We start from the raw sequence: 13,176 nt of genomic DNA on the forward strand, positions 1-13,176 counted from the left end.
TCTACAGCACGGTTGCGATGCAGACAGGTATGTGGCTCTTAACCGCTTCTCAGACGGCATGAAACGGTGAGGAAGGCGTGGGTGGTGCGGATCCAAAAGCAAAAAGAATCCGGGAAAGATCACCGAGTATAGGTCCTTAGGTTTTGTAAGGAGGAACTCGGTGACGGGGGCCCAGATTCGATCGCGCGACGAGCAGGGCGTCGGGAATGGACCCATACCACGACGCCATGACCGTCGCACTTGTATGTGCAGATGTTGAAAGGGGTTGATATCCGTGAGACGCGCTTGCGGAAAGGGGTAATCGCACGGAGGGGTTGGAAGACGCGTAGGCCGTCCGGACTTTTCTGCGCGCCAGCATGAGATCTCAGCTGTTCACGCGTTTGCATTAACTGCACAGCCACCTTCACACGAAGTACGCTTGCTGTCCGCAACCCAGGGACAATCATGTTATGGTAAGCTACGTACGAGAACATATATATGGTATGGCTAGAAGGGATGCTCCTATTCAGCGCTCAGAAACAGGTAAATACAGGCGGGAAGCGTGCGACGGCCCGTAGGTGGAAAGTACCCGAGCTCCTTCCAAGTACCGAAGCCAATCTCAGTCTCCCCAGTCTACGGTTCAGCGAAAAGCAGACACATGCATAAATCTACGTTTGCTTGCGTTCCCAAATCTACCAGTTGAACAGAGGTCAATCAGGGTGGGCAGGTACACTCGAAGCAAATACCCCTCTCACACATCGGGCCCTACCTGTATATAACTCTCACTTAAGAAGATCATGGGCGCCATGATCTCCTCCACAAACAGATCCTGGATCGCAAACCACTGATCCTTCGCACGGTCATGCACATGCACCTTGTAGATACCGTTGCCGGGACCAGGTTTGCCTTCATGGCAAATGTTGGCGACGAGGTCGTAGCGGGTGGAGTGAAGGGCGTCGGGGCCTTCTACGACTGGATGGTAAAGGAGGGGGTGTCGTAGTATCAGATCGTGTTCCAACCCGAAAACGGCGGAGATTGAGACACCTACATTCGGTCATATCAACATTTTTGATCGGAAAGTTGACAATCGTAGGATTCTTCTCCAAGTTCCAATTATTCTTCGTGAACCGCTTGATGTGGAACACCAGATACCGTGGCAGTTTCGTAATCTTGTACCGCCTTAGCACATTCCCACTCTCCTGGCCAGTGACGCCATCGTATTTGCTCAACAGAGTGGTGAGCGGCACCTGCGGGATGATGTTCTTATCCGCTTCATCCTGGAAGAGCGGTGGCGGAGGTACATCCAGGGTGAGTACCATAAATGGTGTGCGTTTGGTTGTGATTTCTCGTGAGGTGTCGAAAATCTTTTTCTTCTTATCTGATCCGGATTCGTCACTGGTTTCGCGGACGAGAATGGCCTGCTCGTCGATGCGGACTTCGCCTTGGAACGTTTGGTGGATGAGGCTGCTTCCCGGTTTCCGTTTTCCGCCCATGCCCACGTGCAATGCATTGAGGAACCAGGAGAGTAGATCGATGGGATCTGACTGCTGGCTGAGGCGGAAGCGTTTGGTGCTGGCGTTAGAAATTTCCTGTAGCAGTTCGTGTGGGCTGACTTGGCCTTTGAACGCCCGCGGGTTCCAGACTTTGCGGATGAGCATTCCAAACCGGCGTACTGTGAAAAACGAGAAGGTCGTTAGAGTCTCACACGAAGAACGCTTCTACCTTAGCTAAGTACGGTCCGACTAGTAATCCTCACCTAACTCGCTGCCCTGATCGCCATCATCCAGCAGGAAATGATTCCTGATCGGTTCGACGTGAGCTAAAGCCTGCACAATGACGTTCAGGTAGTCGTTCGCTTTGATATTGTTCAGTCCAACAAATCCTGCATTATATGTTTCGAGGTCAGCTCATTTACTATGTTGCGTGCAAGCATTCATCGGAAATCATACCTGGCAGGTATCGTTTGTTGTTCAGATCGTACGCATATGGATTCACTTTATCCAATCGGGCGACTTGTTCGCGTGTGAAACTTGGTTTGAGGACATCCTGGAAGGAGATGCGAGGTCGTCAGGACCCACGGCCACGTCTAATGCCCTCCAACTCTCGAATATCCCCAGAACATTCTCAACGCACTTTAATGTCGGTCAACGAAGCTTCCGTCACCTCGTAACCATCGGGTAGTATGTAAACCTGGCAGACAAACTCTTTGAGCATCCCCAAGCACAACATTTGATGGGCCTCGAATTCTACACCGCGACACTCACTTTCAGGGTATGCAGGTTGATAAAGACGTGGTGATCTTCATGTAAACTATGAAAATACGCATGCGACGACTTCCCTCTCCCTGGAAAAGTGTAGTCCTCCGTCAGCAAGGATTCCCGCCCACTAAGCACATTCCCACAGCCTTTCCCCAATACATCCCCAGAACCCCGCCCACTACGTACCTTGGAAGTACTTCCCACACACCAAGCAAGCATACACATTCAAGTTCGATAATGACACCGAGCACAGCTTCTCAAAGTCGAAGTCCAGCATGTACCGGTTCACGGTGTCGAGAAACAGACCCTGTGGACCGGCCTGCACCGCCGTTTTGACCCGTTTTCTTCGAGGTTCAGATGCGTCTTCCTCTTCGTCGGAGAAAGGTATGTTGTCTTCTGGTAGTGGTGGGGGTGGTGGTGGCGGGAGATCGTCGGATGGTGGGGGCGGTGGAGGGAGATCATCGGAAGGTGGAGGAGGTGGGGATGCTGGTGGCGGTGGAGGAGCGAATCCGTCCCCATTTGGTAGGGAAAGGGGCTCTGACGGCGGTGGTGGTGGTGGCGGGTGTTCCTCTGCGCCCTCGACAGGCGTACGCTTTCGCTTGTCCATTACGGCAATGTTGGTATGGGAATTGGGAAATTGTTCCAATCTTCTTCCCAAAATTCAGTCGAACTGCATAAAGTTTTTCGATGCGCGTTGACGCCGCGTTGACATGATGCGCTCCTGAGTGCTGCTGAGCCTCCACGGTGAAATCACAGCCACCTTCGGGCAAGCAACGACTCTCAACGCCCCAGCATTCTCCACGGAAAGTAGACGCAGGAGTGGGGTTGGAATAAAAGGGAGCAACAGGCAGAGCAGGCGTCAAGCGAAAGAGCGAGTGGACCGGTTCCGAAATTCAGAAGGACGAAACAGGTGTCTCGCCAAACTGGCATAGCAAGCGACAGCAGCAGTGACAGCGTTCGGAATCGTGGCTTGCAACCACCAACACTTCCCGAAATGGACACACCAACGACGAACCAGCAACAGGAACCGCAAGCAACATCACTAGCACCAGCACATACGTCGGGCGTGATATATCCGGAACCCCACCCAGAAATAGCAGCTGTCTCACACTCCAACAGCCCACCACCCCCATATCCTTCAGGCCAGCAGCAATACCTATCCACCCCAGCACCCACAATATCCCCGATCACCGATCGGGCCGTCGACTCGACTCGCCGGAGACGTTCGAACAGCGAGCTTTCCGAATACTCTCGCAGCAAGCGTTGTTGTTTCTGTTTGCCCACGCCCGCAGTATGCTGCGGATCATGCTGCGGGAGCAGCGACATGCTGCAATGCAACGCGTGCATCAACCAGTGTGATATCGTGGTAGCCCAATGCTGCACGGGATGTGTGGGGGCTTGCGTTGGGTTATGCTTTTGTCAGAATAGTACATGATACGTAGCGACGTGGTGATGGCTGTTTCGTTGATGAAATCCTTCATGTATCCCGGTGTTCTTCCTCTGCGCCTTGTATCTATACGTACATATATCCCTTCCCTTAACTGGACGCCGACTTCCGCCCTGATGCGGTGTTGGCAAATGACACCAGTGGCCTTCCGGTCACCGCATCCCGAGTTCTCTCGTGTCTGTCGACGCATCCCTTTCCCCAGCTCCTACTGTTCTTCATACGTAAAAAATACTTCGCACATCCAGCAGACATCTCTCATGTGCAGTCGTCGAACGAAATTGAACGTTCAAAGCAAACCTTGGATATCTATTGCTCACCCTGGAGAAATAGGCGGGGAAAACCCTCTCTGTCACCGTCCGCCGAAGTCACATCAACTCCCTTCCATCCCCTCATCAAAACTCACCAAAATACGACCCCTTAGCGAACCCCCTCAGCCCCCCCTCCTCCTCGCACACACCCGTGACGACGGTGCGACCTCACGAGTCCAGGTCATGCAAAGCCCGCTTTGTTGGGATCGCGTTTTGCCGTCATCACGTTTTATACTTTCTGCAGTCGAAGCGGTCTCAGGTTTTGGAGGTTTCAGGATAAACGATTGCAACTTCCCATTGGGCGACCGCAAACCTCAGTTGATAAAGGATACGGGTATGAGCTCGGCGTGGGAACAACCCTATATCCGGCACTGCCCGCTTCGATTGGGAAACCAATTCGCCCCACGAAACCTGACGATTGCCATATCTCTACAAACTCGCCCATCTCCACCTCATGACCCGAGCGCAAATTAACCGCGAGCGCAACAATCAGCGGGCGAACAGCGACTGTTACCGCGAAGAATAAGAGCCACCCGATATGCAGATGTTGAACACCCATTTGAGGGTACCAAGAGACGTAGCAAGAGTGCTGAGATAGTGGCTTTGAAGACAATGGTCCATGATTTGCAGGGAAGGGTTGTGAGGAATGCGGCCCTCATCATCTGTGTGGTGACACGCAAAGTCCTTGTGATGATCGACGACACCGCGATCGATGAGGTTGAGCAACCCATCGAAGCCGACGAGGAGTAATCGAGGACAAAGACATTGATGAAGTGCGGGAGGGCGGCGAGGTGGGTGCGGATCCAGATGCAACGCAATCGACGAATATCAAGATCGTCTGGTCTGCGGGGGAACTGACGTGGTCGAGGACGTTGCTGGCGAGCATGCCTGACCGACCGGCGTGGAAATGCAGACCGATTGTAACCGGCCAGTGGTTCTTCTGGGGAGTCGCGGATTCCGACAGGAGGGCCAATCGACAGCGGGACAAGGTACTAGGGAGCGCGTTGACTCTAGCATACAGATAGCCATATCCCAGCCCCAACAACAGATGACGGAGGGCATTACAACTCGGAAGCTACGGCATCGCCGTTACATGTTCAAACCCAGCCACCACCGGAACCCGACCGCGAAGCTATAATGCTGTCATTCGCCGGAGTCTGAACGGTGGATAGATCCCACGTTCTCTGTATGTGTGATGATCCCCACCAAAAGGTGGTCATTGCCTGCTACGAGTGTAACCTCCTGAAATGAGGACATATCTGCCCGTCGCTCCTTAAGCTTTTCAGAGTGGGCAAACGCTACGGCTGCGAAGAACCGGATTCCTCCTTCCTCTCATAACCAGTAAAGAAGAACTCCTCGAAATGACTCGAGCATCATCAGTCTGCGCGTTGACGAATCCACAAGGCACATGGAACCACTGGGGAATCCTCGCGCTGTCTTTTGATCGGTTGGTTGACGCGATCAGCAACGTGCTACCAGCAAGTGATAATGGGCACTACAGAGCGAAGCTCGGAGTCGTTCTCTCGGTCGTCAACATTTACCTCGGCGTTACAAGCCACCACGGGATCGATGGAGCCGCAAACCTGCACAAACGGATGGAGTGGATTTGAGAGCGGGCAGTTTGAGAATGCAAACGCATGGAGGGGGGGTATGGGATGAGGATGACGAGGTCGCGGCACATCGGCTGAGCTCACTGCCCCGAGGCGTTGCTGGCAAAGTGGACAAAAATAGGGACGTGGTGACGTATCGCGACGCGAGCTACCGCCGATATAAAGAAGATACAGGCTCGTCGGCGCCGTGTGTGAAACGTCCATCGGCGCCATCTGCGATGCAGTTTCCGGCACCAACCGCGATCGCCGCTGCACCATGCCGAAAATACCCGAACGGCTGCGCCTACACGAGATGCTGTCGTAGCGTAACCCAAAACGAAACCAGAAGCAGCGTGCCCTGTTGGAACTGTGAGATGAGCACTTTCACGGAAAGCGGATCGCAAGGACCGTTTTTGATTCGACGGCAAAGGGCTTTTTTGGACGTGCATCGAAAAATATCCGCCTGGGCGTCAGGCAGATCGCTTTTCAGAAGACCGTTCTTCGTGGAAGCCATCTGCTTGACGGAGTTGGTGGTACGACCTTCTTCGTTGGGGATTGGATATATGGATATGGACTCGAAAACAAGAAGCCCGTTACTCTTACAAGCTATCTGCTTGATGAAGACGCGGGTACGACTTGTATTTTGGGGCACATTTGGGACGTGGATAATGGACTAGCGACCACGATGTCTAGACCAACTTTCCGACATACCTTCGGTTTCGAAGATGTGGGTGTATATTTTGGAAATGATTGACAAGAAGGGTATGCTGCGTTGACCAGCACTTTCGTGTATCGCATTGGTCAGCCTGACTTTATTCAGGGCCGTAGATATAGCCTTGGGGATGTGGAGAGGGGAACTCTGCACTTGTGCATGTATCTGTACCCACATATTGTTTCCATCGAGCATGTCATGAATAGATGGAACTTATTTGCGTCTCAATGTGCGATGTATGTACTAGTCGGCGCGAATGCCATGTCAGGAAATCAATCTATGTGGAACCAACCCAAAACACACCGCCCTTCCTATTAACCCCCAAAGCCCAGGTGAAGGTCAGGTATACAGAGGTCGATTTGCGATAAGAAAAACATGGTTTTGTTGCAGTGAAACCAAAATGGGTGGGGGGGTCGCTATATGATCCCCGCTCATACATACATAAAACACACTCGCCTTCCAACGTATCCCGCCCCCTGAGGCCTATATATAGTATAACGTTACGTAGATCCCATAATGTTCAAAAGAATAACCAAAATCAAGTGATGTATGGTGTGGTGTTGGGGGAGGAGGTTGGTAGTGGTGTTTGGTTCCAGGCGGTGTCTATGTGGTGGTACGCGTGGTTGTGAGGTTTTATGCGCCGTCGGATAGGTTGAGGAGTAGGGTTGCTAGGCATCTATTAGGGGGTAGCGGATGTGGTGTTAGATGATGCGGAGACCTCAGTAATGGGAAAGCATCGCAAACAACCCACCTCTTGGTAGTAATATCATCCTTCAAAATCTGCGAAAAAGTGGTATCCCTCAACGGCTCCGGCAAACACTGCCTCAACGCCTCCCTCGCCCTCGAATTATCCGACAATCTCAAATAACACCTAATAACATGTTTCAGCAACCGAATACTCTGCTGGCCAATGAGCTGATTGACCATATTGGACAGCACGGTCCCGACGGCATAGAAGCGCTCGTATGTCTGGCAGATGTAGTTGAGGCCCATGTCGTCGAGGAGGATCTTCTGCACGATGAAGATGGCAACTGTTTTGGAGAGCTCGGAGCCGGTTTCCATTATGCGGAGGCAGAGGGGGATGATTTCGGTTGAGAGGAGGAATTTTATTACTTCCGAGTTGTCGTTTTGCTGTGGGGAAAGGATCTGGTAAGTTCGGGTTTGGAGAAAGATATGGAGTGAAGGTCAAGTCCTTACCTTAACGAGTGCGCCGATGACACCGAGACTTGTCAGACGGAGGTATTCGAAGGGTCTTGTTTTGCTCGTGGTATTCAGGAATGGGTAAAGGAAAAGGGGTATATGGGCTGAATGGAAGGACCGGAATCGAAAGTCAGATAGTGCAAAACACCGGGATGAGATCGCCGCCGCATCCGAAAGACTCGATGACACCCACCATTGAGAAACAGCCCGCGAGTCTCGTTGTGACTCGCGACACACTGCAAGAGTGCCAAAGCGTTGCAAACACGATTGGAAGCGTGGCCCGTCAAAGTCGGCGGCATCAACATTGGGTAAACCGAGACGATCTCCTGCAATAACGACGCCATGACGCCAAACGAGTGCCACAGGATGGGCGCCAGGTCCTCATACGCCTCCCTCTTCTTGCTCAAGTCCAAGAGCGCCTGTTCGCGCATGGACGGGTAGGTCAGGTTCAGAATGAGCTGGTAGACTTCCTCCTCGTCCAACTGTGGTTGCTGGGTAAGAGCAGCCTGCTGTTGCTGCTGCTGCTGCTGGTGGACGAACTTGAGCTCTCCGGGCGGGGCATTGCCGTATCCGAGCCCTGCCGCGCTGGCTGCTGCGAGACTGGCACTTGTCGCGGATAAGGGATTGAGACCATGGAGCGAGTTGGGGAGCGGCGCGAGGTTTTGATATAGGTATGGCTGGCCGTGGTGTTGGCCGAGGGAGTGCATGGCGGCGGACTGTTTAGGTATGTAATAGTATCGTTGGTTGCAGCTGATGCCAGGTCGATGGGGCACTTTGTGCGTGATGTCGCCGAACGCTTGTAGTGACTAACGTTTCCAAATGAAGAGACAATCGAAACAGACCGACAACTCCCGAGTGAAATACGTTATTGGCTGCCGGCCTACGTACTATGTTCTAAGCGAGACGGGGTTCCAGTGACAGAAGTGTTATGGGTAGCGATATCGTTGTTGAAGTTGGAATTTGTGGTTGCGTTTGGGGGGGGGAGCTTTGTGAGTCCGATGAGCAGCAGCAGCCCAACAGGAGAACACGCCGTGTGCCCGACTTGTGCACCTCGCAAGTCGCCGGAGGAGGAGGACACACGCGCAGTCAGTCCGGGTTCCCATCCCCACATCGGAAATCCAAACTTTTTTCTCCATGGAAGTCGAAAGTGGAGAGATCTCCCACGAGCCTCGCTCGCATTTCCAACCACCAGAACAACACAACGGTGTCCGAACACCCACGGACGAAGCGACCGGTTCTACTTCCCTCTGAACGAGCCTGCAGCGAATATTCCGGCTATAAAAAGTTTCCCGACGTCAAAGGCACTTGAGGAACCGCGGAACCCCACAGACATTCTCGAGATTTTTGAAGAGACAATCGAATACTACTGAATAAGAGGAGCAGCGAGACCTTGCACAACATATCCTTCGGTACTTAACGGATGTTCAGAATCGTGTGCTTCTGAACCCCCCGAGTCTGACAAATGTTTTCGGCTGCGACTGGTTGTGACTTTTCCTGTCGCAGAACCCTGCTCCTTGCAGCTAGACCCCCATCTCGCCGGAACTTCTTCACTTACCTCAACATACGACGGACTACTCCTGCCACAACTACAACTACTGCTGCAGCAACAGTCATGAGCCATAACAGCAACTATCAATATCGCCCGCCGCACATGCGTGCCCCTAACCCATTTGCAAACCCGAACAATAGAAGCGCTAGCGGCTTTTCCCATCCTCTTCCTGAACGCCCCGGTCCTTCACCATCTCAAGCGAGGCTCTACCCGCCTTCGCGAGGCCACGCTGACTTTCCACCGGAACATATCATGCAACGCAACGCCTCCACAGTCGCTGCAGCACCGGATCGACATGCCCCTCCTCCTCCTCAGCAGCACTCCATGGACTACGATGTACCCATGCTATCGAGCAACGAGCTGAACCAACTGCAGCGGTACTTCACATATTACGACGCAAAGATAGAGCCTTCCTACGAGCAAATCCCCCTGCAAAGATCGGTTCGAGGTGGTGGAGCTCAGGTGGCATTCGTAGCGAAATTGGAGGTGCCCAGCCCAGCAGGCCCAAATTTGCACATGCAGGCTGAGGACAAGTCGAAAAAGGGGGCGAAATTCGCGTTGATGGCAAAAGTCAAGATGGAGTTGGACAGGTCCGGATGGTTAGCCGCCCTCCCAGACTCGAAGAAAAAACGATCTCGCCCGGCGCATAAAGGTCCCGCGGCGACTCCTTCACCTGTGCCGCCACGGGTGAAATCCGCTCGCGATGATAAAGACGATGAGGTTGCAGATAGCTGGGAAAGTCTAGCTGTCAACGAGAGGCAAAGAGGCGGTAGGAGGGATGCGCGAGGAGGCGCACCGGCTAGGAAGAACGGCGCGCCACAACCCACAGCGGACCCGTGGGATATAAACGGCATGCGAGCCCCAGCGCCACCTAAAGCGAACTCGGTTGTCAAGGATGCATGGGACGACGATGGTGATTTGGACGAGGGTCTGCCGAATTTGCAGGTGACACATAGCACCAGAAGATCCAGCTCACAGGCGCGAAGCTCGTCAATGAGCCGTGAGAGCCCTCCTCCCCCGACTTTGTCGACACTGCTACACACAGCGAAATCGATTAACTGGTTTGGCGACAACAACGCACAATCCAGCTCGTCAGGCGGCCGAGGCTACCCAGAGATGCCCTACCCATCCTCATCCAACTATCGCGGCCCATCCCCAACCGGCAGCAGTCGCCCCGAAAGCATCCTCCCCCGAGTTGACGACGTCGAAAAGAAGTTCGTGGCCGCCTACTGCAAAGCGGTCAACGTCCATGAGCCGAACGTGAAAGCGTACGAGGACCGACCAGCCCGCAAACAACGTGGGTCGCGGGGACGGGGCGGGTCGGGGCACAGTGGGAAGACCGGGTGGCATGCGGAGATGTTCATACCGCACCACACATTCAACGGACAGCGTGTGGTGGACATCCACATAACGGTTATGGACCACAGCAAAAAGAGCGCTATTCAGAAGACGTGGGTCAAAGCTGTACGGCACTTATTAAATATCGTCGATCCGAACTTCATTGAAGCTTTCAAAGAGGGCTTGAAGAGCATCAAGCAGCGGATCAATGAGCAGTTGAACGAGCCGTTAAGGATCAACATCTCCGAGTCTGCGCTTATGAGGCTAGACACCATGCTGGGTCGAGTGCAGAAGGAGGGCGCGTTCGAGTTCCAGGAAACCCATCGGCCCGGTAACTCTGTGGAGGATTACCTCGGCCTCAGCTCTTCTTCCCACACCATGCCGGCCCATCTCAGAAGCAGGCCGCTGGTCCATCCGGACGATATTGCGATACCAAGGGAATTGGAAAACAACAAACTGCCTATTTTCACGCGGTATCAGGAGATTATGGCTGCGATTGATAACAACGCGGTTACGATTCTGGCTGCGGAGACGGGAGCGGGTAAAACCACGCAGATCCCGCAGTTCATCCTCGCGCACGAGAACTTAAAGCGAGCGAAGGAAGGTGGGACGAACACGACGAATATCGTCATCACCCAACCACGTCGTATCGCTGCCATCTCCGTCGCGCAACGTGTCGCGAACGAGAGGGGTGAACAGGTCGGTCGCAACTCCGCCATCGGATACACGGTGCGATTCGACGATAAGCGCCCAACCACCGACCCAGCCAACGGCCACGCCATCTTCTGCACGTCCGGAATCCTGCTGAAACGGTTACAGCAAGACCCGCAACTCCGCAACGTCTCCCACATCATCCTCGACGAAGTCCACGAACGTGATTTGAACACCGACCTCCTCCTCATCATCGTCCGCCAACTCGTCAAAGCCCGCCCGGACCTCCGCGTCATCCTCATGTCCGCCACCGCCGAAACGGAGTTGTTCCAATCCTACTTCAGAGGCTTCGGCACCGTCGGCCCGGACCGGTCCCCGCCTATCATCAACGTCAAGGGACGCATGTTCCCTGTTGAGCAGCATTTCCTCGAAGACATCGAGCACCTCCTCCAGGCTCCCCGAGCCCTGCCCGCCCGGTTCAACCCAAGCAAGGAATCCGTGCATTGGTACCGCAACGAAACGGGCCCGATGATAGCCGCGCGTGGCGACGACCCGGTGCCGTACGACTACATCGAAGCTTTGATTGCCCATATCGCAACCTGCAGGGACGAAGGCGCCATTCTCGTATTCTTGCCCGGTTGGCAGGAGATTGATACGCTGCAGCAACGGTTGAGGGAGGATGAGCGGTATCGGGTGGGCTTTGCGAATGAGAGGATGTTTAGGATTTTTCCGCTGCATTCGCAGGTGCCGACGGATAAGCAGCAGGCGGTATTTGAGCCGGCGCCTCCTGGGGTGAGGAAGATTATTTTGTCAACCAATATTGCGGAGACTAGTGTTACGGTATGTTTTGCGACTCGTTCGGGACTGGTTTTTGGGGAGATGGCTTTTGTGCTAAATTCTGAACTACTGTTTCATATAGATCAACGACGTAGTGTACGTAATCGACCTCGCCAAACTCCGCATGAACTCCTACGACGCCGACCGCCGCATCTCCTCCCTCAACTCCGTCTTCGCCTCCCTCTCCAACCTCCGCCAACGTTCCGGTCGTGCCGGGCGAGTCAGGCCCGGAATGTACTTCTCCCTCCTCTCCCACAAACGCAAGCAACGGTTACCTTACTCCATGCCACCGGAGTTACTCCGTGTGGATCTGCAGGCGACGGTGTTGAAGGTCAAATCTCTGAATTTGGCCCGGCGTGTCGCGGATGTGTTTGCCGCTGCGCCACAGTCGCCGAACCCGGGGGCTGTTATTCGTGCGGTGCAAGATTTGCAGAGTCTAGGCGCGCTGGATTCGAAGGAGGAGCTGACGACCATCGGGCAGGTGTTGTCGAATATGCCTGTCGACCCGTGGATCGGTAAAATGGTGTTGGAAGCTGCCACGCTGGGGTGTTTGGACCCTATTTTGACTATTGCGGGCGGAATGGAGATCGGCCGTGGGATTTTCGCGATCCACCCTGACGAGAAGGATAAAGGCCGCGCGCATATCCTGACGCGGTATGCGCGGGACACGGAGAGCGACCACCTTACGCTGTTGCAGGCTTTCCGCGGGTGGAAGAAGGTCCACGATAATGGCCGGTTCGCGGATTCGAAACAGTATGCGTTCAGGAATTACCTGCATCACACCAGTTTGCAGAATATTGAGCGGAGCAGGCAGCAGTTGTTGAAGATTTTGGAGGATGCTGGGTTTGTGTCGAGGCAACGGAGACGTGATGTTGGCGAGGAGGCGGGTGCTGCTGTGGCGAGGAGTAGTGGGTTGGAGGGGATGGTTGGGGATGAACGGAGCAATGCACTGGCGCACAATTTTGCGCTTGTTAGAGCTGTCATTTGCGGCGCGCTGTACCCCAACGTTGCGGAGATCACGGGCAAGGATGAATATGCGACCGCTACGGTTAGCAGGTTGCGACTCACCACCGCAAGCGTCAACAGCATGCGTGGATTGACGATCGCAGCGAGCGGTGCGACGATGGAGAACACTGGTCGCGGATCGCCAACAGGTTCCACCGGGTCCGACGTCGGAGACTACGACTACATTCCCGAAGACGGTGACGAAACCAACAGCGTCGCCGGCGGAAACGGGGGTGCAAACACCACCAGCACAATAGTACCCGCAGCCCCCGCAACCCCCGCCCGCCTGCTAGCCTTCCAAGA

The 13,176-nt window shown here is 54.2% G+C and overlaps 3 protein-coding genes across 3 annotated transcripts; 1 reads left to right on the plus strand and 2 right to left on the minus strand.

Moving 5' to 3' along the window:
• Positions 1-431: 431 nt before the first annotated feature.
• Positions 432-2,541, minus strand: EV422DRAFT_608931 (uncharacterized protein). The gene is made up of 7 exons (XM_053073841.1): positions 2,420-2,541; positions 2,244-2,319; positions 2,113-2,169; positions 1,929-2,025; positions 1,736-1,861; positions 1,028-1,651; positions 432-951 (listed from the first exon to the last, which is right to left on the minus strand). The coding sequence occupies exons 1-7, from the start codon at positions 2,512-2,514 to the stop codon at positions 731-733; spliced, it is 1,296 nt and encodes a 431-aa protein (XP_052927910.1). The 5' UTR covers positions 2,515-2,541; the 3' UTR covers positions 432-730.
• Positions 2,542-6,530: 3,989 nt separating this feature from the next.
• On the minus strand, positions 6,531-8,481 carry EV422DRAFT_518648 (Rcd1-domain-containing protein). Its single transcript, XM_053069543.1, has 4 exons — positions 7,687-8,481; positions 7,491-7,597; positions 7,045-7,424; positions 6,531-6,969 (listed from the first exon to the last, which is right to left on the minus strand). Exons 1-4 carry the CDS (start codon positions 8,198-8,200, stop codon positions 6,927-6,929), a joined length of 1,044 nt encoding a protein of 347 aa, XP_052927911.1. The 5' UTR covers positions 8,201-8,481; the 3' UTR covers positions 6,531-6,926.
• A 2,277-nt stretch (positions 8,482-10,758) lies between these two features.
• EV422DRAFT_493018 (P-loop containing nucleoside triphosphate hydrolase protein) lies at positions 10,759-12,967 on the plus strand (the record flags this gene model as incomplete). Its single annotated transcript, XM_053067643.1, has 2 exons — positions 10,759-11,871; positions 11,951-12,967. Coding segments are annotated over 2 exons (2,130 nt in total), but the record flags the coding sequence as incomplete, so codon positions are not given.
• Between the last annotated feature and the right edge of the window lie 209 nt (positions 12,968-13,176).

Source organism: Fimicolochytrium jonesii, assembly GCF_025526975.1.
Source record: "Fimicolochytrium jonesii strain JEL569 chromosome Unknown EV422scaffold_4, whole genome shotgun sequence".
NCBI lineage: Eukaryota > Fungi > Chytridiomycota > Chytridiomycetes > Spizellomycetales > Powellomycetaceae > Fimicolochytrium > Fimicolochytrium jonesii.